This window comes from Colossoma macropomum, unplaced genomic scaffold (assembly GCF_904425465.1).
Source record: "Colossoma macropomum unplaced genomic scaffold, Colossoma_macropomum, whole genome shotgun sequence".
Lineage (NCBI taxonomy): Eukaryota > Metazoa > Chordata > Actinopteri > Characiformes > Serrasalmidae > Colossoma > Colossoma macropomum.
In genome coordinates, this window is record NW_023494800.1 from 20,935,709 (window position 1) to 20,963,297 (window position 27,589).

The 27,589-nt window shown below is 38.8% G+C and overlaps 1 protein-coding gene across 1 annotated transcript in view; it reads left to right on the top strand.

Annotated features, from left to right (window-relative positions):
• si:ch211-12m10.1 (teneurin-2) overlaps positions 1 to 27,589 on the top strand; it is a 117,255-nt gene that overhangs the window by 32,891 nt on the left and 56,775 nt on the right. The window contains exon 4 of the mRNA XM_036587786.1: positions 12,570 to 12,808. Within this exon, the coding sequence (XP_036443679.1) occupies positions 12,570 to 12,808 (239 nt within the window). The remainder of the gene's footprint in view (positions 1 to 12,569; positions 12,809 to 27,589) is intronic.

Here is a 27,589-nt window from a genome sequence, read left to right on the forward strand (position 1 = left end):
TTGTGAGCATGCAGCATGATTTCCATGCAAGTTGACAATTTCAGGAGGCAATTTAAAAACACAAAGTTGCACATACATTCAGTTACTCCACAAATTATTAGCTTGTATTTTTTCATACATCATAGTAGCTCACTATGTAAAGTCATCTGTGGTGTTTACATTTGCATGTTTGCAACATTTTTATTATCTTTATATACATTTTCCAACTGTCAGTAGATTTCTGTGTATGTGTAAACCTTTGAAAAATAATGTTTAAGTAAACATTATGGTTGTATTTGATGCCTCATCTCAGTCCACCGTTCTGTAAAAAGTTTCATCATTTGGATCCCAAAAGATCCAAAAATCTCTGCTTTCTGTGAAATTAGAGCACATCAAGAGAGAAGAACATGATTAGTTTTGCTGTGTAGATCACAATAACAGCAGGCTAACAAGTAAGCAAGTATAAACACTGGCACAAACAGCTGTTTTAGAAGTTGTTACTACTTGTTAAGCCAGCTGGTTACAGAATCTCTTTTTCAGTCGCCCAGTTAACCATTTTCTGTTGTATTTTCCTTGTTGTGCATTAATCCTGTGGAATCAGCCATTTGAACTTATCACCTTCAACGTGATCACAAGGTGCATTATAGCCATTTTTAGCCATTATCGTTTTATGAAACATGCTTTACGAAGTTGAGGCAGTTGCATCTGTTGCAGCTGAGTATAAAACATGTTGCAGGATGCTTTAGATTATGTAACTAAAGTGAAATGTAGTTTCATCTTTAGTTTCAAGCAAGTGAAGTCTATGCTATTCAAATGTCATTAGGTACTTACAATTTTAATTAAATTGTAAGTTACATAATAAATTACTTTTTTGTTTTATTCTGGATTAGCGGGGCTGATTCTGCACTTCTGTTTTTTTCAAAGGCAAGAAGTTGCAAAAATCTAAGTTTTTCAAATAAAGATTGTTTTTTTCTGTCTGCACAAAACTGTACGTGCAACAGTAACTGCTCATCAAATTCAAATCAAAGTTGAATATCTCCTGTTATACTTGTATACATTAATGTAGTATTGATCAAAAGTTTTCAATTTTAAACAGAATTATTCTGCTTGTGAGCCACCACTGATACCGCTCAAATGATTTATATCAAATTACACCATGCTTTGTTACTGCAGGTGATAGCTGGAAGTTCCTAGGGTTAAATAGCATGCGCACCATGCCTCAGCACTTCAAAGTCCTGCACTCAGCAGGCAGATTAGAATGGCTTCAGTTGGGGCATATGGACTTGACCTCCACACCTTCTACTCCTGTATTGCTTTGTCTGTGAGATGACCTTGTCTAGCATAAAGTGCAAGCCCAGCAGTTCTCAGAGCAGTTGTGTCCATTAATACCACTGGGTGTTTACCAAGGCAATTTAGTGCAGCCTTCAAAAGCACAAGGCAGTGTTTCACCAGGGGCAGAAAGGGTGACTTCTGACCTCCTCTGTGAATTGCTGTCTATCATAGTGTTGTTGAGAGAAACGGGTACGTGTGCACACAAACACACGCACGGACACATACGTAGGCACAGAAACCTGCAGTATCAGCCAAAAGTTTGGACACAACTGTTCATAGAAGTATTTTCTTTTCTTGTAATATTTCCCACATTTTAACATCAGAACTGTTGAGCAGCAAATTAAATCATGCAATAGTACATGATTTATATTAAACTCAGATTTACAAGACCACAAGGACATAATGAAAGATTAATCAATTATTTATTTTTTTGTTTTAACTAGTGAAAATCATCCAACTGGTCTTTGACAAAGCTGCCGCCTCTTCCATCTACAGTTTGAGGAATTGAAGGGATGTAAAAAATTGGGTTACAATCAATACTGTGTGACCTTTTAACTGACATTAACTTACTGTAAACAACGGTATGTTGTTTCCACATAATGGTGGGTGACTGTTTAAGTGCACAAGTAAACTGTGTGCGGAGAAATAACTGCGTAAGTGCTCAGGTTGTGTGACGCTGACCTTTTTAAACTATGAGTAACATAGCTAACGTTACCTTTTTGTCATTCAGCAGATTCAAATAGCATTTACGTTACTATGGTACCAACCGTTCATTAGTAAAGTGCTATTAAAATATTGTGCACAAGAAACCAATTTGAACATCTTCCATCTTCTTTGAAAAAATTCCAAGCAGCAGAACAGAATAAACACATATACAAGAGATGGATGCTTTGAGGACACCACTTTATTGTAAAACATTCATACTCATAACTCATACGACCGACACGCCTCAAGCGAAATCAGTCTAGCACGGAAAAAGAGAAACCTGAGCGATTTACTGCGTATCAAGATCATTCGTATAATTCTTCCTGTTTATGTCAGGTAGCGTTTACTGATTGGCTGCAAAGAGTGAGAATGTCATTCTGTGCGACAGTTTTGATCTACGATCACTTTACGCACTACTAGTTGAGATGTACCATAAGTGTCTGTGGTGCAACTGAAATTCTGTGTGTCGCTAGTTTTAAACTAACTACTCTCAATGTAATGTGGCTTAGAATGGACCCAACTTACAATCGAATTCTGACAGGCATACCCATTTATATGTATTAAAAATATTTTTAATGTAAGTCAAGTGCTTTCAAGTATACGAGTTTGTCTTTTTTTCAATAAAGTGAGTTGGAGTCTAGGGTTAAAGGCAATGCATGGCTTTATTGTTTAGGCTTTACAAAATCATCAAAATAATCAGTAAATTACTGAATTATTGATATAATTAATAGTGACATCCCTAATTTAATGTCATTAAGTTTTTGGAAAATCATGAGCAAATAATTAAAATAATTACTTGTGATTAATCAAATAATTTATTTGTTGTTAATCATTGTTAATCATAATTGTCTTATTTTCACAATTTGACAAAACAATTGTTCTGATTTTATAAAGCAGAGTATTTTGTTATTTTTTTAGGGATCAGTGAGCCATTTGAGATTCAGCCTTAGGACTTAGGTCTGTTTTTGTTGCAATTATTAGCACTTTACCTACTTTTTGCATGTTAAAGAATGTTAAATATTGCACTTAAAAGAAACTTGTATCATTACATGGATTTGTTTAACTCTGAGACATTAAGTGACTATTGGAGTTTTATTGCTTTTGCCAAAAAACAAAATTTAAATAATTAAAAAATATATTAAACTACAGTTTGATTGATATTACCTGGGTTGCACAATAAAAAAACATTACTTATAAAAATTCATTAAAATTGAGATAACCTGTTTTTGCAAATGAACTGAGCTAATTGAATTCAATTATTTTCATAATGTGAATGCAGAGTTCACATGAACCTGATCACGAACATCACATGAACGCAGGGTGAATGTAAGAATAGGACAAGCATAGTTTCCAGTTTTTATCACAGACATACAGCAAGAGCAACAGTGGCTATGTTCCAGCTTGTCCATGAAGGTAGGCCTCTTGCTCTCATATTGCGTCTTGTTTGGAGGGGAACTGAAGCTTCCCACTTTGCTGTACTTTTAAAAGTTTACCCAGAGTTCTCCCATGAGCACTGTGCAGCATAGTCTGTCGAATTACTGATACTTCAGTTGTAAACAAATTCTTGGCATTGCAGTAGCTGGAAATCACTTTGGTTTATCAGGAGAGACATAAATTGAACTTCTTGCCATCAAAAAACTGTATTTGAGTGAGCATGTTACACTCACAGAATCAGTCACAGCAGCATACAGCAGCTGGACTCCAGGCTTAAACTACAGATCAAACTAGGAAAATGCATTAACACTATTAAAAATATTAGTGGTGTTAATCATTTATTGCATTAACTTTTCACACCACTATGAAAAACTGTTAAAGAAATGTGTCTAATCGTTTGGACTGGCACTGAACGTACACTTACATTCTTAAATATATTTACTGAAGTGAACTGAAAGTACAGCTACTGTAAGCAGTCAGTGGCAAGCCCTTGTATTATTTCCATCTACTTATTTTTTACCATCCTTTAAAAATGCAGATTTTTGGTCTTATTTCGGTCTCCCTGTGCGTGTGAAATTCCCCTGGCTCTGAAAGGTGGAAAAGAGTATTATTTTCCTCCACCTTCCCTCCTCAGGGACATCACTCCTTCCTCAAACACTCCACCTCTCCCTCTCTCGCATGGCACGCAAATGAGCGCGTGCCTTAATAGCCCAGTGTCGAAGTGCAGAGTGAAAAGAGCCCCAGCGCTGGGAATTCTCTCCTGCTCCGTATCCTCGGATTCAGGGCCTGCAGCCTGCACTTCCGCTGGCTCTATATTTATCCAGGAAGAAGCAGGGGGCTAAGGGAGAGGCAGCCCAATTAGAGGTGGTTTGTTGGGGCTAAAGCTCCTGCAGTGCCTCAGAGCTGAAGCTAACTACACTGAGCTGCTCACAGTGAAGGGACATGAGAGAGAGAGGAGCTCCATTAGTGACTGGACAAGGCCGCATGTAGCTGCTTGGCTTTTGTTGTCCTGTCTTTCTCTTTCTTTACTTCTGCCTTTCATACTTTCTTTCACACTAACTTTGCTCATCACATACAGCCACTATCTCTCTCTTTGTTTCTCTTTCTCTTAGTCTGTATGCTTTCCCTATTTCTCTCTTGCTTCTCTCTCTCTCTCTCTCTCTCTCTCTCTCTCTCTCTCTCTCTCTCTCTCTCTCTGTCTGTCTTGGTCTCGTCTTACTCTCTTTTGCTCTTTCTTTTTCTCTTTTTCCTCTTTAGTTCTTTCTCATTTTCTCTTCTTTCTTCTGTCTCTGTTTTCCCCCTCTCTCTCTCTCTTTGTCTCTCTTTCTCTCTCTCTAGTCACTAATGGAGCCTCTGTCTCTCTCTATCTCTGTCTTTGTCTCTTCTCTCCTTTCCTGTTTTTTTGCTCACTTTTTTTCCTCTTTTTCCTTTTTATTTCTGTGTCGTTCTCTCTCTCTGTCTCTCTCTCCCTCTCTCTCTCGTTCTCTCTCTCATTCTCTGTCTGTCTCTTCCTTTCTTGATTATTTACAAATTTTTGCACTCAGTTTTCTTTTTCCTTTTTAGTCCTGTCATTCTCTCTTTTCTTTCTCCCTCTCTGTCTTCATCCCTTTAGATCTGTTATTTTCTTCCTTCCTTTCTTGGTTGCATAGTCAGTCATGTTTTTTCTTTCTTTCTCTCTTGCTCTCTTCCTCCCTTTCTCTCTCTCTCTCTCTCTCTCTCTCTCTCTCTCTCTCTTTCTCTCTGTATCTGTTATTCTCTTCCTCCCTTTCTTGGTTGCATACTCAATCATACTTTGTCTCTCCTTTTCTTTCACTTTTTTCTTTCTTGTTTTTCTGTCTTTCTCTTTCTCTCTTCTCTCTTTCCCTCACTTTTCCTCCCTCACCTTTTACTTTTTCTTTATTCTTCGTCTGTCTCCATTTTCCACTTTGGACCTGTTCAGGATCCCACTACAGTACCTCTCACTCCTTCTTCAAATGGAATGTGACTGCTCTAATAGGCTTGCGCAGGAGAGAAAGGGAAAAGAAAGAAATGTTAGTCCATTCTTCTTCTTTATCCCCACCAGTGTTAAGATGCTATCCCTCTTAGCTAGCAGCAGATCAGCATAATGAATGAACTCGACTTAAGAGTGGTTGTGATTATGCTGTCTCACAAGGGGTTTATAGTGTACAGTATGACTAAGCTGAGCAGTTTGTACTGTGCATATATATTTAAAGACAGTGTTTAGGACCCATTGTGCACTTTTGTAGGCTGTGTTTATGGCCCATTGTGTAATCGTAAAGAATTTCATATAAAACTCAGTGGAGCTGCTTGTTCTGTCTCAGTGGATGCAGTCTAGTGCTTCAGTTCCCAGGCTGAATAACATGGAGGCATGTCGTGAATCTCATTTTCTTGAGCGGAATTACAGGTGGTATTGCTCTTACACACACTTAACTAGTGATGGAGAGTTGAGAGAGAGAAGTGGAAATTTCATGTTTGCGTATATGTATCTGTTAAGGGTGGCTGTGTCAGTGCAGACATTTCATAGCTAGTATAGATCTGTATGATACACTTTCAGAGATACTGTTCAAAATCTGAATGTGAGCTAACAAAGAAACAGTTCTAGCTGTGTGAAAGTTTCTGTGATGTTTAGGGCTGTCACAGCTACTTGATTAAACTTGATTACTTGATTAAAAATAGTCATTAAAATTAATCTTCTGGATGAATCTGCAGTGATTGGTTGGCAGTTTGCATGATTATAATGCACATTTTAAATTGTTCTACTGCTGTCTTTTACAGTAAGCTGATAGACACACTCGTCATGCGCCCCCCCCCCACCCCCCCACAAAGATGTTATATGCTGTTTTAATGTCTTAAAAGCTTGTTTAGCCTTTTCAGACACATTTTATTTTGATGGTCCCCTATATATGATTTGCAGATACTTAAAATATTAGCAAATGTTCTGGTGATACTGAGTTGATTAAGAACAACATTAGGGTAAGAGGTAGGATAAGGAGTAGGTGTAGGTTTTGGGTTGATGTTAAGGTTAGAGTTAGGATTACATGCATAGAATCTGTCACACTAAGTTTAATTGAATGTTAGTTAAAGACAGACTGAGCATCTACAGTGATCTATCAAAATAAAGTATATAAAGTGTTATAAATAATAAAGTGTTACCTCTTTTTTCCAATGAAGTATTTGCAAAAGGCTTTGATGAATCGTCAAAATAATTGGTAGATTACTTGATTAATAGTGTAATCATAATATAAGCCATAATGGTGTTATAAAACTAGTAAAATGTATTCCAAAAAGTGCAAAGTGCAGATGTCAAAAGGAGTTTAACTCTTCAAGCCTACACTGGAATAGATACCAGCTGAGATGATGTTCATTATTAAATAGATTGATTCTTTTGTCTTTTGGACTGATTTATGTTGCTAATATGACATGTAGGCTTGCTGAATTACACAAGTATTCTGTACACTGTTTTGTTTTTTTGGTTAGCATGTTCATTGCCTTGACCATTGTCGATTAACCTCTCTCTCAGTACCTTCACAAAACACAGCCTCAAAACATAGCAGGTTATAAGCTTTCTTCAAGTTTTCTTCATCTGAAAGTAAATATCATTTGCTTTAGAGTCAAACAGGTTAATTAAGAATTTAATCAGATGAGGCAAACACAACATGCCTTTATTGCTTACTGGCGTAAAGTAGGTCAACATCCACCTCTAAACAGCTTTAACCACCGTCCTTCACAGATTACTAATAAAGTTCGAGAGCTGTTTGTGTTTGTGTTTTTGTGCGTTATCTGTTAAATCTCTTGTTTACTTGTTAATTGCTTTGGCCCCTTTCTTGCCTCCCATAGGAGGAAAGGAAAGGTGTTTACTGTGAAAGCGCGACTTTTCACGGCTTTTCCTTGCTGTTGTTAGTTTGTGGTGTTTTGCTCTGTTTGTGCTGGCTGGTGACTGCAGCTGCTTGGTGAGATGTCTCAGTGGGGCTACGGGTATCCTCTGATTGGCATGCTGCGGTTCGTTCGCTACCCGGAGCGCACGAAAACAAGAACAATTTGTTGCAATTAAAAACGAGCAAAAAGTTTAAATGAGATGGGGGGGGAGTTAGGGAAATTGTTTGAGGACGATGTTTGCATGAAAGCGGAGCGCTCGTTAAGTAAGCGACCAACGGGACCAGCACACAGTTCAGAACAGGATGCGCACTTTAGCTTAATGAACTTTACTTAGATTCACAGGGTCTTATAACATAGTTTTCCCTCCGTGATTATAAAATAGTCTCTAAGTGATGTTAGCACAGCAGTCCATTGATACTGGCACTGGTCTGATGCTTTTATGCCAGTTTGCATTTCCAGAACTTGTTTGGATGTTATGTACAGCTATTTACTTTCGCTTATTTGGGAGCTTGTGAAGAATTGCAAAGTCAACAGTGTAGTGATGAATAAAATATGATGGAGTCATCAATTAATTTACCGCCTGCTTGCTATGTTGCAATTAGTGGCTGTCTAATGCTGAAGGATTATATTGCCCGAAGGCTGATGGCAACAGCCTTAGCCTTGACTGACACTGTCTTCCTGGTCATTAATCTGTTTGTGTGTGTGTTAGAGAGAGTGAGCCAGACTAGAACCTGAGCCCAGTATTCCTTTGTGCCAGGGTTAACAACCACAGGTCAGTATGTGAATTTGTCTCTGCAGTAACACCTTTATGGGCCCCTTAGTTCTTCCTCCTACTTCATCTGTCTCATTCCATCCATCGCTCACATTCACACGTCCCTCTGGTCTGTCCTGCCACAGCATCGCCATAAGATTTCAGCCTGGAGGCGGAGATTGTATAAGCTTGTCCCTCGTGTTTTACACTTGCGGCTTTACAGTGGCTGCTCTTAAAGCAAACAAAGCAAAATATTAGCTCTCTTTGGACTTTCAGTGCTTGTTTACTGGTTCTCATTGTGTGTATTACTCATGTAAACAGTAAAGAGTTGCTTTTACTGTGTAGATTTTTGTAGAGAACACTTTAGGCTGTCTATTAAATTTCACTGCAGAATTCTTAAAATTCAGACTGAAAATTTTTATTTTAAATAGGGCTTATAATGGGATTTCTGATGTGGGGCAGCCCTTTTTTCATAATTACCAACAGTACTGGTCAGTGTCAGTCTTAAAGGCCTAATTAATTCAACTTGTTTACTTGCTGTTTTTAGTATTCCTTGTTTGGCGTCAAAATGATACCAAAACCAACTCTTTTCTGACAAAGATAAAAGTCACATTTAAGCCTTTAAACTAGCAAAATGAGCTATTCCAAGCAATGCAGACACCCATCTGACATCAAGAACCCATCATGTATGTTTTAACTGTATGCCTAGAGCCTCTGTCTCCTTTTTAACGTACTGGTGGTAGAGATAGTAAGCATTATTCACAAAACTTGGGACATGTGGTTCAATTCTGTGCAACACTATTCAGTGCCATGTAGTCGATTCGGAAACATGCTTCTCAAACTGCTGAAAACCTCACCCTAACGTACTTAACCAGTTTAACTCTGCTGAACTGGTGGTCCTGATCAGCAGTATTAATCTACATACACCATTAGCTCACTAACTAGGTACAAATGTGTGTCTTTGCGTACATTAGCAACAGGAAGTTGGAAAAATCGTAGGCTAAACATCATAGTTACCTAATGCTGTTAAATTTAGTAAAAAAAACTTTTACAAACATACCCTTGTGACAGATCAGGATGCTTTGGAATTATTCCAGATTTAACAGGTTAAATAACAGCAATAATCAAAGCTACGTAAAAGTTGAGACATTATGAACAAATTGATTTTGCAAAACAAGAAACAACAGCAAGGATTCAGTATGCACTTAAACGATTGTGAAAACTGGTAGAACACTAAAGTGTCGGAAAATATCATTTGAAACAGGGTATTGAAATTTAAAGCTCTCCGGTATGTCCCTTGGTTTCTCATTTATCATCTTTCATGAAAACATCTGTCAGTGATAAAAAGTAGTATCTTGTTGCGTTCTATCGGAGGAAAGTGTGCAGGGAGGTGGGTGGAGCTTAAGTTATCTACACACTCCAATGAATGAGCTTTTTTCTTAAGGTTGTGATTTTTTGTTTATTTTGGTAGAGGATGGTGCAGCAGGCGTTGGAAAAGTTCTGTCAGACGACTTTTATTTATCCCAGACATACCAATGTAGGTCCTTATTTTTGCTGTATCAGAAAATGTACTGTTTTGAGACACCACCATATAATATCACATTGAATTTTGAAATGTGTTTATTGTTACACTTCCAAACAATAAAAAAAAATGTGTAACTGGTTGTTTATCAAAGCTCTGCTCATTTGTCAAGACCACAGTGGCAGCCTTGACCTGTAGAAGGCATGTGAGTTTCTTGTATTCTCCGTAGTGCATAATACAGCCGTATCATTTTACAGAGTCAAACAAATAGGATCCCCTGTTTCTTTCTCAGCCAATCTTTAATATATTGACCAATGCTGCATCTAAGAAGTCAAACACTCAGAACCACAAATACAGTGAGGCAGCAGGGCAGGGGATGGAAGGATTTTCTCTCTGTCCACTTGAGTGCCCCCATCCACTCTACCTCAGACACATAATATACACTTACACATACACACTCTCTCTCTCTCTCTCTCTCTGTCTTCACTGCAGTTCACATTGTGTTGTATCTTGTTGTGTTTTTTGCCACCTGTTACCTTTACTTTTTCTAGTGATGCCACATGGAGCTGCAACTGAGTAGGTGTAATAAAACGTACCCCAGACTGTCAAACTAGGATTCTAGTATTAGGAAGAAGGAGGACGTTCAGTAGGTCCCATCATGATGTTTACATGTTAATCCTGTCATGAAGTTTACATGAAGTTTAAAGTTTGACAGACCAAATTTGTTGCCTAAATGTTGCAAAGATTGAATTTTTAGGTGGGTGGGTGAACACAAAATTTTGACCTTTTCAAATCGGATTTGAAACGCTGCCATTTGAGGACCTAGACTGGGCACATCCCCTGCAAAAAATGATATTTTGGCATGTGGAAGCAAGTAATTTTAAGTAATTTTATCCAGAATGATCATCTTATTCTGTTGGCAGAATTTTTTTTGGTTTGGTTTTGTTTGGCAGATCATTTTGATCATATTTCATTTTTCTGAGGTTTGATTAGTTGGAACAGACAACAAAACTACATGTGCAATGATTTGTATTCAGCGATTTACATTCTAAGCTGAAGTCGAATTAAAGAGGATTAATTGTATTCTCTTTAAACATAAACATCACATTTCACTGCACATATCACTGTGATCATGCAGTGTCAGCAGTAGGGCTGTACATTATGGACATAATATGCAATGTTCAGCAAAGCTGATGGATTTCATGATGATGATACAAGAGGCGAAAAATTACATATGTCTGACTGGATATGACACTATTACAACTGTTTAAACAAAATCTAAGCTCTTGCTTAAGAAGCACCAAAGGCTATTTGACTGTTAATTTGATAAAATGTGCGACTCTGGGTCCATTCAGGGTGATGTTCGCATTAAGGACAGATATGGCACTTAAAAACATGAATGTGAACCATTAAGGCAGAAAGAAGTCAGAACTGAGCAGTAAGGTTTGTAATGTGAACTTAGTCTTAGGCTATATAAGGCTAAATTTAGTCCAGAACTGAGGAACAGGTTTATCTCTGTGGTGGAGGTGTAGCATTAACATAAGGCTAGTGCACGATAGTGCTGGAACTGGCTAGGGTGGTGGGGTCTAGCTGTGGGTCTGGAGGTGGGTGAGGGCAGCAGTTGGAGGCTCAGCAGGGTGTCCAGGCAAAGGACCAGGTGGGGTCAGGCTGGACTTCCTTCCCTAAGCAGCACTGATGGAAACAGATCTGAGGCTACTTTAACACTGGAGCCAAGCCTGAGCCAGGCCTAGCTCTCATCAAAGCTGCCTGGTCAACTGTCCTTCACTTTCATCCCGCTCCCATCTGCCCTCTGCACATACGCACACACATAAACAAGCAGGATTCTCAGCCCACCTCTTGCCATGTCTCGGCCCTCGCTCTTCTCTTTGCCACGGCAACCAAGCCTGGTGCACACACTCTGTACTGGCGTCATCTCAAAGACCGAAGATTGCGTTGCTGCCATGTTCTTGTGTTCTTACGTGCTGTCGCGGTGTAGCTTCAGCCTCATGGCCGTGGGCTGACGCCCTCACTGTTTGCTTTTGGACTGCAGAGGATTTGGGGGTCCATACTGAGCACGCTCAGAGCCATGTTATGCTGTCCCCTGCTGAGCTTGATTCAATACTGTGCTCTCAGTGTGAAATCAATGCAGTCTGTTGCTGAATCGGAAATGCGTTTCAGGTGCAGACAATCCACCCCTAAATCTTGACAAACTGCAGTGGGCTAGTGGTGTGAAAATTATGTGGTTAAACACGGTTATTGAAAAAAAAGATCATCAGTGAAAATTCACCTTCTCAGTGAATCTACAGTGATTGTTTGACAGTTTGCATGATCATGCATTTTTAAATTCTCTGTAAGATAGTGTCACTGATTTGTATGCACAATCTGCCAGATTGTGCTTCTATTTATTTATTTATTTATATATTATGAGATGTTTTTCCCAAAAAAGTAATTTTTGAAAAGACCTACATCCATTTTATTTATTTATTTTTTTATTTTTTTAAAAGCTCTGATTATTCGATAATTATAAAAATAATCAGTAGTACTCCCTAACTAATATATTCAATAAGGACAGTCCTACAGGCAACGGCTAGTCATGTTTAAAATTCATCTTGATTGTTCAGTGATGCGTTGAGTGTAGAACTGGAGATTTAGTTGTATAGTGCAACAACACAAGTGCTGCAAATGAGAGAGAGGCTATTTAGATAATAGTTGGTTTACTGTTCACTAAAGCCCTGAGGATGTAATTTGCTCCCCTAAATAGACCATTTAACGAATCCATTTAATGCATAGTCTCTCAGTAGATCAGTGGAAGCATGACTTCACTGAATCTAAGTCTGCTAACAATCATTAAGTCTTAATAGCCATGCGTTTTCATACTGGTGTCTCAGCTTGAATGTGCCATCCAGACGTTTAATTGTGAAGCTTTTGCCAAGGATTTTTGTGACAGCTCTCTGCCTCCTCTCTCTGCAGGCACTTCCTGTTCAAGACGCCGTCGGGGAGCACTCCTCTCTTCAGCAGCTCCTCTCCCGGTTATCCGCTCACTGGGGGCACCGTCTACTCTCCACCACCACGTCTCCTGCCCAGAAACACCTTCTCCAGGAGCTCCTTCAAGCTGAAGAAGCCCTCCAAATACTGCAGCTGGAAATGTGCTGCTGTCTCCGCCATTGCCGCTGCTGTGCTTCTGGCTGTGCTGCTCTCCTACTTCATTGGTAAGCTTTGACCAGAATAAAATCTCTTGTTCTACTCACACTGAACAGAAATGTGGTATCAGCAAGTTTGGAGTCCACAGTTTTCACAGAATTTATCAAGAGAAAGATTTAAAAACGAATTACACCACATTGTTATACAAGTCGATAACTACAGTACTGTGCAAAAGAAAGACTGCCCTTTATTTATTTATTTTCCAGTCAATATGACCATTAGGTACAAGTTAGTAATTTATTGCACTTATTCATTAAAAGACGGTTATACAGAAGTCTCAACAACTAAATATAATATATTTTTTCAGTATTTAGTGTGTCCACCCTTTGCCTTATTACAGCTTCCATTCTTTTCTAGAGACTTGATTTCAGTTTATCAAAGAAATCTGCAGGGATATTTTTCCACACGTCTAAAGTTCAGCCTTAAAAGTCGGTTGCGTTTTCTGCTTCTCACTATTCAAGTAATCCCAAATGCATTCAGTCTGTGGTGAAGGTGCTCTGTGCTCTGGGATGGCCAGTACATTATTCTGAGAACACAGCAGCTTCTTATTAATAATAATGATAAAAATGAGTTGTATTTATTTCCCAAGCTTTCCCAAGCCCATTTGTCAGGAAACAGGAAACATACTAGAGGGGAAGAAGAGCAGAAAGGGGTGGATAGGGCAGAGAGAACAGTGAAGTTTTTAACTGGAATATGAAGACTGAGATGGAGGAGTTGCTACAGAGGTTTTTTGGCCTAATCCTTTTAGGCCTCTTTGTAGCTACGCATCCTTTCAGACCTATTGCATTGAGAATTTTCTTTGCAAATCTAAAGCAAGAATGGAACTTAATTTTTTCCTATCTCTAAAAGATAAAGCTTTAAGACTTGTTCATATGATGGTGACAGTTTTGGTGGTCTGCCGGGTCTTGTTGTTAGGAGTACCATTTTTTTCGTTTAAATTGTTTGATTATATTTTGAACTCCAGTTTTAGAAACTCTTGTTGTTTTCCATTGTTTTTAAATTTGACTTTTCCCCTCCATTATATAAGTCTATTATCTTATATCTAATCTCTCTAATTTGGCTGGAACGTAAATACCTGAAGGGTGGTCTATGATTTTTGCGCAGCATTGTGTAACATCTAAGGGGCTACTTTTGTAATAAGAGTCTGTAATACTGTTTTTCCCCTATGTGTACAAATTGTACCTTGTACATATGTGTTGTCTATGGGCATAGGTGCATTACCAATATTAGCTGATAATTGTTTAAAACTGTGTCAGTTAGGATTTGCTAGCCGATAGAAGAATCAGAAGGCACACTTCAGACTATGTGTGGGATGTGCTTTTTTACGACCACTAACAAACACAGGGTGCTTCATTGTTGACTTTAATAGCAATGTTAAGCTACTTGATTTTTACAAGTTTCCATATTTATGTTAAACATGCTAGAAGCAGTACATATTTGAGCATTATATCTGAAAATATCAATAATAATCCAGATTTTCTGCATTGACCTATTCAGATCATTCGTTGAATCCTATTGTAGCATTTTTGACAATGTCATGTTACACTGGCTTCCATGCAGTGGAGGTGTGGCTGTGTGTATATGGCACTTTAGGCTGTGTGTATATGGCACTTTAGTCATTAGGCTGACACAGGAAATTACTGGAGCTGGATTTTCTGAAATGGCTCTATTTTCAAGCCATTTTGCAGTTTCAGATTTGTTCACTTGCCTTTGTGCATAGGCCGTGGAAAAGAAAGTGCTAATTGTGCGGCTATAGGCCTCCCCTGTGAAATCTTAAACGAAGGTATTGAAGGAATTCTGATTGGAGCGCAGCAGAAGAATCTGGTGCGAATGTACTCCTCTGTTGTGATGACCTTGAGCTGAACAGGAGCTCCAGATTGAAATACGAGTCTTCTACCTCCACGGTTTCAATTAGTTCTCTTTTATGCACTCAGGGTGCACATCTCATTTGATACTTAGCCCATAATTCAATCCTACATTATATTGACCCCGTAGCTTACAACATTAACAGTACTTGGCAGATCATTATGGAATAATGCCAGACTGGCATAGTTATTGTGATTAAGTCTGGACATATTAGGTTTATAGTTGCTATATATAATCTGCTATATGTAAAATATATAATGTACTATAGTTGCTGTATCTTGATTAGTAAGACATATATTGGCAGTGAGTAGTGTAGCACCAGTTTGCTGTGGTCAGTGTTCATTTTGCACTCTGGCCTTTAAGAAGACACTTATGTGACTCACTCGCAAGACTGACGTTTGCTGCAGAGAACTGTGCGCTTCAAAGGGCCTTTGATAAAGGGCTGATGCGTTTCATTGTTGGGCTACAATTGCAGTGGAACAAGCACCATGCATATAGAAATGGAAGCGTTTTCTCCATCCAGTGGAATTGGCTTCATTTGCTGTTTTATACATTACCTTTTATATATTGACTTTTTGTGATGTATGGAAAGGATTGGGGCCTGATCTTGCCAGCACTGCTGTCTTGGGGAGTGAGTGTTAAAGTGGTAGTTTCTTAAAGTCTTGGGTCGAAGTAGTATTGAAAATTAGGCCTGGGTGATATCTAAAAATAATGAGCACAATTTTTTCTAGTTAAAAAATGGTGATTATCGGTAATATCGCCCTACCGTCTCTCTACCATCGCCTATTAAAAGCCCCATTACTCGATTAAATAATGGGACCATTATGATTCAGTGGTTTAACAGTAAAAATGAATAAAACATTATATGCACACATTATAAAATATTATTTTTTTACCTTTTTCTGATCCCGTTTCCCACCCGAAGAAGGGGATCAAAAGAACGTTTTCTCCAGGTCTGGAGCTAGCAGCTCTAGCGTAATGTATCCAGTCACTTCAGCTTATTTTACTGCAGCAAGTCACACTGAAGCAAGCTGAATATCCACAGCACATCAGCTTTTATTTTCAGTTCCATGCACTCAAGCTAAACTTAATGGAAGGTAAAATAAGTAGAAGGAGAATAGCCGTGCAGTAAAGCTTGCATCAGTGTGTTGCAGAGATAACTAACAGGCAGCTTCTTAAATTTCTGTCTCTCAATCTCTCTCTCTCTCTCTCTCAAACAGAAGCCTGCACACTTCTTAAAGCCACAGTAAAAAAAAACTGCCTGTTTAATTCTAAGATTAAAATGGAAAAATGCAGTATGACTGTTTTTGGTACATTAATACACACATACGTCATTAAACATCAGAAAATGTGGGATATGGTTCTCTTATGACTGTACAAATGGATGACTTCTAACAGTGAATGGTACATTAAAGGGGAATTCAGTTGATTTTTCAAAATTTCTGCATAATGCAATCGTTGACATGTAATAAAAGATGTGAAATTCCTCAGATTTCCTTATAGTGGTGGTGAGAGTAAGCAGAGTTTGTAATGTCTATAACACACCACTTTATTTATTATCCCTAATGACTAATAAACCTACACATTGTGTATGTTTACTTGCTTCTTATGAGTTTTACATGTATTGTTGATGACTAATGATGATTACTGCTATTGTTGTTGATGATTAATGATGACATTTTCTTTGTGGACTGTTGCCACACTTTACCCTGCATTTGCCCCTGTGCCCTACCTGTGTTTAAAAAAAAACATTTTTTGGGTCTAAACCTGCCCTGCGAAGGACTGGCGACCTATCCAGGGTGTATCCTGCCTTCCGCCCAATGACAGCTGGGATAGGCTCCAGCACCCCACCGCGACCCAGACGGATAAGCGGTTTAGATGATGTGTGTGTGTGTGTGTGTGTGTGGGTCTAAACCTTTGTATTTGTATGTATTTATGCAGTTTCTGTAAGGGAGCTGTGAGAAGCACTAACCTCTTCAGATGTCTGGTTCTTATCATCCTACTGTGAGCAATTCTGACTCTGTAGCTTTCTCTAAAATGGAGCATTTCATAGCAAACTATTCTCAGTGACTGTTTACATCTTAATAAATTTTAAAAAGTTGGTGAAATTCCACTTTAAATGTCATTGAGCACCTTGAGCACCTTATGGCAGCTAGAGAGAAATTCACCCACTTACAGCAACAAAAAAAACAACCTTTTCAAAGATTTGGGTGAGTGGTTGTTACAAATTTAGCATCTACTTGTTATTAAGGTTTTTGTTTTGTTTTTTTCAGACTAATTGTACTGGGGGTTGAGTTTTATAGCCAGAGGTAAAATTTGTAATTTATTTATTTATTTTTGCTACGCAGTTAAACACACACACACCCGTAGAGTGTTCAGTGCGCTAATTTATTGTATGTGCTCACTGAGCTGTGTTTGTGTGTGTGTGTATGTGTGTATGTGTGTGTGTCTGCATGGTGGTGTGCACATGCGGTGGTGTGTGAAGCGTGGTGTGAACTCCTGCAGTACCTGTGGGAGTGTGTTCGGACAGTGAGGCTCAGAGAGAAACCACAGCTCACTAAACATACTGCACATCACGCACACCACTCCAACCCTCCCTCCCTTTCTCTCTCCATCTCTCACTCTCTTTCTTTCACCCTCTCCATCTTTCTCCCTTTCACCCTCTCCATCTCTCTCTCTGTCTTTCTTTTTCTGTGTCTATCTCTCTTTTTTCTCACTCTATCTCTTTCTCTCACCCACCTGCTCCATCTCTTTCTTCATCTTGCTCTCTTTCTCTCTCATACTCTCTCTATCTTTCTTTCTCTCTCTATCCATATTTCTGTCTCTCTGTCTTACCCTCTCCATCTCTCTCTCCATCTTTCTGTCTCTCTCTCTCTCTTCTTTCTCTCACCCACCCTCTCCATCTCTCTATCTTTCTCTCACACCCTCTCCATCTCTCTCTCTTTCACCCTCTCCATCTTTCTCTCTCTTCCTCTCACCCTCTTCATCTCTTTATCTCCATCTTTCTTTCTCTGTCTCTCTCTTTTTTCTTATTCTCTCTCTCTTTCTCTCACCCACCCTCTCCGTCTCTTTCTTTGTCTCTTACACCCACTCCATCTTTCTCTCTCTTCATCTTTCTCTTTCTCTCTCTCTCACCATCTTTCTCTTACACCCTCTCCATCTTTCCTTTTCTGTGCCACTCCCTCTCAATCTTTCTTTCTCTCTCTTTTGCTCTCACTCGTTCTCATCCTCTCTCTCACCCTCTCCATCTCTCTCCCTCTCTCTCTTGCTCTCTTTGTTTCCCCCCTTTTTCTCTCTCTCTTCCCGACTCCCTTTTGCCTTTCTCTCTCACTCTGTGTCTGCACAATAAAGTACAGAGAACAAAGTCGTGGCAGTTTTTTCTTCTTTCTTCCGTGAGGTGGGAAAGTATTGTCTGAAGTCAGTATACTGGTCTATCGAATTAAGTCTTTTTGCGCATCTTAGAAACATGTTGGAAGTGTGAAAATAAAATGTGTTGTTGTACGTCGGTTAGCACTATCAAGCACAACATTGTTCCTGGATTGGTTGTGCCTGGATTCTGTATGTAGTGTTTTGTATCAGGTCCTAACTGCTTATCAAAGCTGCCACAAGGTAATCACTGAGGTAGTGCCACCAAACTTGGACATTGAAATTTCAGAACTCGGACGACCTCTTTAACAAAACAGTTAAAAGTGTGCAGTGGTGTTTTCTCGTCACATACATTTTTGACGAGTCTCCTGCACATATATTTTTCATCTTGGACAGCAGTTTCTTGTCATTCTGCTGGCATTTCAGCCGCAGAGCCTCAGCAGCGGCATCCTCTGTAGCTGATGGAGCTGGATGCGGGTTGCTAGGAGACGAAGCGTTGCAGTCCTGATGCGAGGGGGAGCGGTGCTCGGGGCGTGGGGGGCTGCACTGGGCTCTGGCTGCAGGAAGGCCACTGTGACTAATCTCGGCTAATTGGTGAAAGAGGATGAAAGGGGAGAGATAAATGATCAGTATCTGTGGGCTAAAGTGCTCCACCACCCACTTGCTCCTTACACACACTGAGAGGATCTGTGCGCGCTTGTTTACTTGGGTTGGTATGCCTTGCCATCTGCAGAGATGACGGAGCTGAGGTAGGATATGTAGTCAGCTAGAGTGAGAGATTTAGTCCTGGGCAATATCAGATTGATTGATAGGAGATGTTGGTGATGACTAGACCCACCAACTGGTGGAGGGAGAGAGAAAGTGGGGCGGTGGTGTTGGGGGCAAAGGGATTCTTCCATTTGCTGTAAGTAAAGAATGCTTATCTCAGGTGTTTATACCAGTCACCAGATGATACCAGGTCAGACAGTACATCCACCTAAAAGCTGAAAATATGGTGTGGACGCTTATGAAACAGCTGGCAAGCACACAGCTAACATATGTAAAACCTACTGGAAGCATTACAGATAATCTACTGCCATGAAACGATGGCCAAATCATTGTTCTGATTTGTGCTTTCGACAGTGCAGTTTTGCATACATTGCTTATTTTATAGAAGTCATGTCAAATATTTGATTACCATATAATTGAACAGTGTCATGGAAACACTGTTGAATTGATTTTGTTGTTTTTGGGAATGCACATTTTGGCTGATAGTCGGCGATTAACTGCTACCTGGCAAGCCTAGGTGCAAGTCAAATATGTAACCCCTCAAAATATGATTTGTAAACAGTATTTCTGCTTCTGAAATCGGATTGGCTGAGCCACATTCAAAGCTGTTGTAAAATAGTTGATATACAGACAATGATGGGCCCACACATAAAAATTAATTCTCTTTTAATGCACTGATATTAAACTGTCCCTTCTATGGACCATGGAAAGTAGCACTGATCGGTGAGGCCAGGTATGTAGACAGCACGAAACTGTATTAAAGAGACACAGTTTTTGTTTATGCTGAAGGGCTGACATCTGTAATTTCATCATTAATTTGTTAAGCAATAGAACATGAGCCCCAGTGTTCTATTGCTATTATACAACAGTTAAATAAATAAAGTAAGCAAAAAATAAACTGGGCCGTGAACGTGGCATTTAATATGTTTTAATGTTAGCAATTGCTTCCGCCAAATTATAGTTCCTTAACAAGCAGCTTCTTGCTACGTCAGAGTAACAAACTCCGCTCACTCGCTGCACAGCCAGCAGTTCGTTCTCCAGCTCCTTACACTAAATTCACAAACTGTCATCACCACTGAGCAAGCTTTTCAGTCAGCAACTGTGACAAAGAACACCTAAACAACCTGGAATCAGCCAGAAATTTACTGAATACCTTTCGCCAAACGTGCAGTCTCAGACTGAGCCATTAAACTGCTGCAATATCAAGTTTAGCTCAGTTCTTTTGCTAGATCAGTATTAAAACCCTATCAACCCTCGTGACGGATTTTGCATCACAAATCACACCTTGTCTTCTCAGCTTTATAACTCAGGAATGCTTTAATGCAGCAGTTTACTACGCATATCCTTAGAAACTGCGGCACCATCACGGTCCGATGAAGCATCTGTGAGTAATCCACTGTGGAAAAACAGTAAAAATAGACGCTCCTTCAAGGTTTATGTTTTATTCTTCTAGTAAAACTCAATTTCTGTGCTGATAAACTCTGCATTTCGCTTTATTTCCACTACTATTATTTACTATAGGGCTTCTAAAATATTTACATGGTGTTTCAAATCAAATATTTGATTAGATGAGTCAGTATTATCCACCGAAAATGCCTCTCAGCGCCTCCGCCGATTAGCCAGCTCTGAAGCTGCGCTCATCTCGTCAGTTTTCCTGCTGTGTTTGTGCACGTGTTTCCTCGCACCGGCGTGTTGAACACGTGCACGCACATCTAGAACTGAAGAGATGCGCTCGCACCTTCAGAGTCTTTTGGCGTCCGTCCAACACCACTGGACTGATATAGATTTTAAGTTTATATTATGGTACATAGTTCTTTATTATGTGTTTTCTAATTAAACCAGTATTTATCTGATCATTTCTGGAAGGATTCTTTATTATAAGAGTAATTGTTATTATGAGCAGCTGATAATAAACACCCAGTGTACTAAAACAGTGTTTTATTAGCTGGAATATTAGCCATATTGGCCCTGAACAAAAAACTCAAAGGCTTGACCTGCTGTGACTGTCTGTCACATGCAGTTTTAGCAATCTGCATGTCTCCTTTAGGTGAGAATATCAAGAAAAATAAGTCCGCCTGATGCTACTCATATACTATGTCACAGTAATAAGCCATGTAATGAACAATCAATCGAAATTCTTATATTTTGAACTCATAGACACTTTCTTCTAAAACTTTCTAAATGACATCTAAGCTGTGCAGTGATGTTTTGAATAGATACCGTCAAAAATAAGTAAAAAAACAGGCGCTTGGTAAAATTTTTATCAAAACATGTCCAGTTTCATAAAAATATCAACCTTCTGTGGGCATTTACAACTCAGTTGATTACATATTTGAGAAACCACATGTCTTCTGAAAATAAAACAACATATAACATGTGGCTGTCTCAAATAATTACTAGAGTTACAACAACTGAAAGAGGAACTGACAAAAAAAACACACCTAATAGTGTAGGCCCCTAAGGGTATGTTGTTTTGTTCCAGCCAGTCTGTAAAGCATCTTACAGCCCATTTTGTTTGGTAAATGGTATTCGGTTCATTTCTGGCTAATTCCAGGTTGTTTAGGTGTTCTTCTGTCACAGCTGCCGACTGAAAAGCTTGCTTGGTGGTAATGACAGTTTGGGAATTTAGTGTAGTCTCATCTTCAGAGTCTGACCAAATCGACTGTAGGTCAAATGTAGTCTTAAAAGTATCCATTTTCAGTTTGTGCGCAAAGTAAGAAGTAAAAACTTTCAAATGGCTTGAGCGTCTCCTACAGCTGTCAAGGTCGTTGCTTGGCAAGTGTCTCAGCGGAGTGATACATTGTACAAACAGGAATAAACCATTATAGGCTACTGAAATTTCTGTATTCTAGAGTTCTAAAATTATACTTACCCTTCATCAGTAGCACATGTGAAAAAAACACCATGCATCACACTTTTTCTCTAAGAACATGGACAACATAGTCCTAACCCTTTGTGGATATTTGCTTTTAATATAGTACATTGTTTTAGTTACGCTATTATCCTCTAGAAAAGTGGTCCCGGAACAACACTTTTCTTAACTGTGCTTTATTTTTCAATAGGCTGATCTATCATCAAAACTAATTCCCTATTGCACCGTCAGATGAACAACAAAACTATTCCTCAACTTTTTCACATAGAATCTGTTGTTTATTTGAAGTGAAGTAAAATAAAACACGTTTTACCGTTAGCACTGATTTAACATTTGTTTGTATGTCAACTGTCAATGGTTAGTCGGTTAATCATTTACATCCCTATTAACTTTATAGCTTACACTCTTTTTGTTGTTATTTTCATAATATTACTAAATGTTTTATCTTAGGTTTGTTTTTTTCTATACTTCATTATTATATTGTGGTGGAACTGAGTGAGTGAATTTTATCATACTTAATTTCTCATATCCACTCATGTGCAGCAAGGTGCAGTTTGTCAGTGTGACCAGGTTACTACAACACTGCAACACCCTGTTCACAGTCTTCACACATACTAGCAGTCTACGCCTATATAATACGACATTTGTTACTTGTTAATGCAATATTAACCTTTTCAGTGCTATATCCAAGGATGCAATATGCACATGAGCCCTCTAGCCAATCATATTTTTGTGTTTGGAGCATCCTCACAAGATCTCGGATGTTTCTGATTTATGTTCTGGGTGTTTGATAGGTCAAGGCACCTGCCAAATACACCAAATGCAAATAATATTGGTAAAAATTAGGGCTGCAACTAACAATGATTTGTATATTAAATTAACTTATCAATTATTACTCAGTAATGTAACTCTTATTCTCTTACACATTTAGAGTTTTATCTGTGTAATAAGCATTTTTTTTATGGTGCAGCTAAACAACCAATATTGTCCTGAACACTTTGCAATCTATTCGAATGACTGCATAAATCATATGAAGATTATAGAGTGGTGTTTCACTGAAGTGAAAATTCTTGGCTAAAACCAAAACCTGAAATTCAGGATCAAGTTTTTTGCCTTTTTATTTGTGCTTTTGACTGAAAAGTAAAAATAAAAATTTCATTAATGATAAAGCCATTTTTTGCTCACAGTGGCTTCTGTTTTTGCTGCTTTGCTGTGTTCTGCAAAACAAGAAAGACCTTGTGTTTTGTAAACAAGCAGGACTTATGTAGTATCAAACCTGTTCTGAAGAATTTTTTGGGCATTGTACCCACTCTTAATTGTTTTGTAATACACTGATTACAAACTGTCTAATGCTGCCTGTCTAATCTCCACATGACCAACATTTTTCACTGTTGGTTTGCTGATGCTCAAACTGTTTGAATGTGTCTGTCCTGACCAGCGAGCGGCATTAGATTTTGAGTTTTATGTCTAATTTTTTCAGTAAAAAAAAAAAGAATTAGCCTTTTTACCCCATTTTACACCGAAAGTCCCTTTTTGACTATTTTTGGCTTCATTTTTTTCTGTGGCCAAAATGTTGGTGTACCAGTATTAGAGATTTGCACTAATTTTGCTATTTGTGTAGCTGTAAGCACTAATGAATGGATAATCGGTTAACCACAGGGAAAGAAATACATAGGGTTGTATGCTTACTTTTGAAGGTAACAGCATGACAAAAATATAACAGTACACATGTTTCAGTATTCAAAAGCAGCTGAGGGAATTGGGAGGTTTTCATGTTGGAATAGTGATGGAGGGTGCCTTCAATGAGCGCATTAGCTAAACTGCATTTGTCGTCCTTTTAGAGGTCTTTTCTCTGTAGTGCATGGTGTGCCAATATGTTAGTTTGTCAGAGAAATATATTTAACTTGTGACAAAGTGAACACTCCTTTGTTAACATCAGCTAGAGTTGCTAGCCTAGTTAGCAATAAAATTGTGCTTTCACAGCCTTCCCAGTCACGTCTTTAACAAAGTGTCATTGACGATGCTCTCACATTAAGACACTCGTGTTTCAGTAGCAACGCACAATATAAACTCCTATTTGCAAATATAAGTTTTACATGTTTTACATTACTGTTTTAACATAACACTGTTGTTAGTCTGAATATTTTCTCTGCAAATATGCGAATAGTGATTACAGTATTCAGAAAGGGCACCTCAAGTACACTGTAATCCCACATCCCTAATCCCTATTATAGAATATATTTGTAAAAAGCACATTGATATTAGGTAAAAATCCTCATGAATGTTGTTGATTAGTCGTTGCAGCCCTAGTCAAAGTAATTCAGGCCACTCCTTAACTGTCACATCAAGGTTCCCTGTGTGGTGTTAATATATTGTAAGGCGTATCACAATCAGATGTATCAGTACAATTTCAATATGCCATTTTGTCCATCTTGCAGCTGTAGCACACACACACACACACACACACACACACACACACACACACACACACTCACACTTGCACTGCTGCATTCCACACTTGTCTGCCACTCTCTGGCCTCCATTTCAGCCTTATACACTCCCTGTGCCATTAGGTGCACGCACACACTCTCTCTCTGTTACAGACACACACACATGCGCAAGCACATCGAGATGCTGGAGATTCTCTGTCACACACCAGCCCCACTCACCTCCAGCACATACAAATGACACCTCGCTCCACACATACACACACACACACACACACACACACACACACACACACACACACACACACACACACACTTTCTCACTTCATTCTTTGCTCCTCTTCCTGTGTTTGTCTGGGTGAATCATGTGAGTGTGTGTGTGAAGGAGAGCTGCGCTGCTCTGGCTGGAGCGGTAGGCAGACATTTGTGTGCTTGTGTGTACTGGGATGCTGTGGTGGAGAGGCACAGAGAGATAATATGAGGCAAGGGGCTTAAGTCACTGGAGCCCTGCCGTTTTTACCTGAGCTGGGGTGTCAAACACTGTCGTTCCAGTGATTGCTCTAGTGCCGCTGGGCAGGACAGCAGTTAGCAGGGGGATAGGGACCAGACAGTGTGTGTGTGTGTGTTACGGGAGGTAACTGTTGCGCCCTGACAAACACAGTGGAAAAGATCGGATCTATCTTGTCCTGACATTGACACAGGAGGTGTGTGTGTGTGTGTGTGTGTGTGTGTGTGTGTGTGTGTGTGTGTGTGTAAATTTTCCACTAATCGGCAACAAAATGGTTTTGGCTTTGTAACGTTTATGTATTTATTTTTAGAATAATAGAATCATTTTTTTTTCCTTTTCCTTTTCTTTTGTAAAGTTACCATTTTGGAGATTTCTTTTTGTCTGTATCTATCTATCTATCTATCTATCTATCTATCTATCTATCTATCTATTTTACATGCTGTATGTACAATTTAGGTATGTTTCAATGTCTGTTGTGATTAATCAGTCCTACATTAAAGTGCTGTTAACTCTTATTCTCTTATACATTCAGTTTTATCTGTGTGACAAGCAATTGCTGATGGAATTCAATAATTGGTGCAATTTAATAAATGGAGGCTGGGGTCATCGAGGAGAAATCTGGAGCCAAACTTTGCTTTTCAAACTAGCTCACAAGATATCAACTAAATTTACTTTTTGAAAACATGACATAAGACATTCTTGTTACTTTTTTCCTATAGTTATGTCCTATTTATTTCACATTTACTTAATAATACATGATATTCATGATATTTAGTTTTCTGACATTGGATAAATTGGAACAGACAAAAGAAAAAAGTAGCATGGGTGGCGCAACACCCACCCATCATTGCATTCATTTATTCTAGAAAAAAAAATCTTACAAGATAGGACATGATATCTTGGCCAGTGAAATCTTAGGTCTGAAATCTTAAATCTAGTCGATATATCCAGTATTTCTCATTTTGACATTGTTACAGGGGTAGAAGATTAACTTATTTCTAGACCTTTTTTACTTAAGTAATTTTATTCAGTATAATTATCTCACTGTAATGACAGATAATTTTGCTTTTTTAAGAAATATGCTCACATAATTTGGTACAGAGTAATGCAGAAGTGAAATACTGAGTAATGAGATTCTAGGAAGTAATAAGTAACATAGTCATTACATTTTGAGAGAAGTAGCAACTTGTAATGGATTACTTTTTCTGAGTAATTACCCAACACTGGAGCTATCTATACTAAAATTAATGTTAGCATTGTGTACAGTCTGCTGAACCTGTGCAGCACTCTGTTCTGACCGAAAACAGTAGTTGTGATAGTGTAGTGACAAACCTTTCCTTCCTTCTTCTTTTTTGCTTGTCTGCTACGCTTATATAACTGTGGTTTTCCCTCTCAATGGCTAGAAAATCTTGTTTTGTTTATAGCAGTCTGTCTTTATGCAGTTGTGTCATCACATGACAACATGGAATAGTCCATTGGGCTGCAATGAAATTACTGAAAAGAATAGCTGTAATCACAAATAACAGGCATTTTAAAATAGATTTTGGAATAGATATTGGTTTAATCAACACAAACAGTAGTTCTTATTTGTATTTTAATGGGGCCTTTGGCTCATAGGGACTCTAGGAGCCGCCTACCTTTGCCTAGTGCAAAGACCACCTCTGCAAAGAACAGCTGTTTATAACATAATACCATATCCAAACTGCATACTTTACTGGGCTCACATCTCTGAAAAACATCAAATTCTAGCATAAAAAAAATTAGCAGGAAGAAATTCTGCAGCTGACAAATTTCATACAGTGTGATCACATGAACAGTGATGTAGGGCATAAATATTAGTTTGTGCATTGCAGTAAAGCACATTTACTGGATTAGTGTGCTGCGACAGTCCTCTCGCTGAGCTCGCACAGGTTCCACTTTCTGGGAAATGTCCTGTCCTCCAAATAAAATGGAGATATTAATTTGTTCTGCCACTGAGTTTGACTATTTGATCATGCGGGCCTTTGTTATATATATATATATATATAGACATACATGCACACATACGTACATGCAGCACCTCTTCGTGGGGGGGGAGTGTACTCAGGAGACCTTCAGGTCAACAGTAAAGACAGCAGGGACCACACTGCAAAAGTGAGTGTGTGTGAGAGAGAGCTGATGCAATCAGACAGAGCGAGTCCTTGGGGGTCTCTCGCTGCAGCAGCACTGTAGCCTGTGATTTGTATTCACACCAACGCAACTGGCCAAACCTGTGAACTTCAAAATCAGACACACATCAAAGGCACACATAAGGAGATCAGCAAGACTGAAAACAGCATTTCACCTTAAATGAGCATGTGAGTGGCAAAAAGCGTGTGTGTGTGTGTGTGTGTGTGTTTGTGTAAAGAAATAACGAGGCTGCATGTAAGGGTGTTTACTAGGGGCATCACTATCCATTATGTCAGTAATCGAGTAATGTACTGACTATAGTTATAAAAGAAAGTGATTAAATCAAGAAGATAAATTTTAATAATCAAGTTTATGACAGCAAAGGCCGAAAGATTAATCGTTTTCGTGCAATGTTTAGATCGCAAGAGCTGCACTTTTAAATGTAGCCTTTATTATTAACAACATTGGCTTAGGTTTTAAGAGAGGGAATAGGATGCTGCTTGTAAACTGCCTGTGGATAAGTTAGACCAGTGAAAAGCAACAAAACACCCACATGCTGTGTACAACACAACCACAACTAACTGGCACGGTATGTCTGCTGTTTGAACCTCAAGCCAGAAAATTTTGACATTATTGGCTGAAATAACAGACTTAGACATTAATTTATCACAAATAATCACAATTTAAATTACAGTCACAATATTGGTCAGAAAAATCAAATTTGATATTTCCCCTAAACCTTTCAGCCTTATTGACAGCCATAGTGTTTATGTCTTGCCTGCAATTGTCTCTTATGTTCTCTCTCACTCTCTTG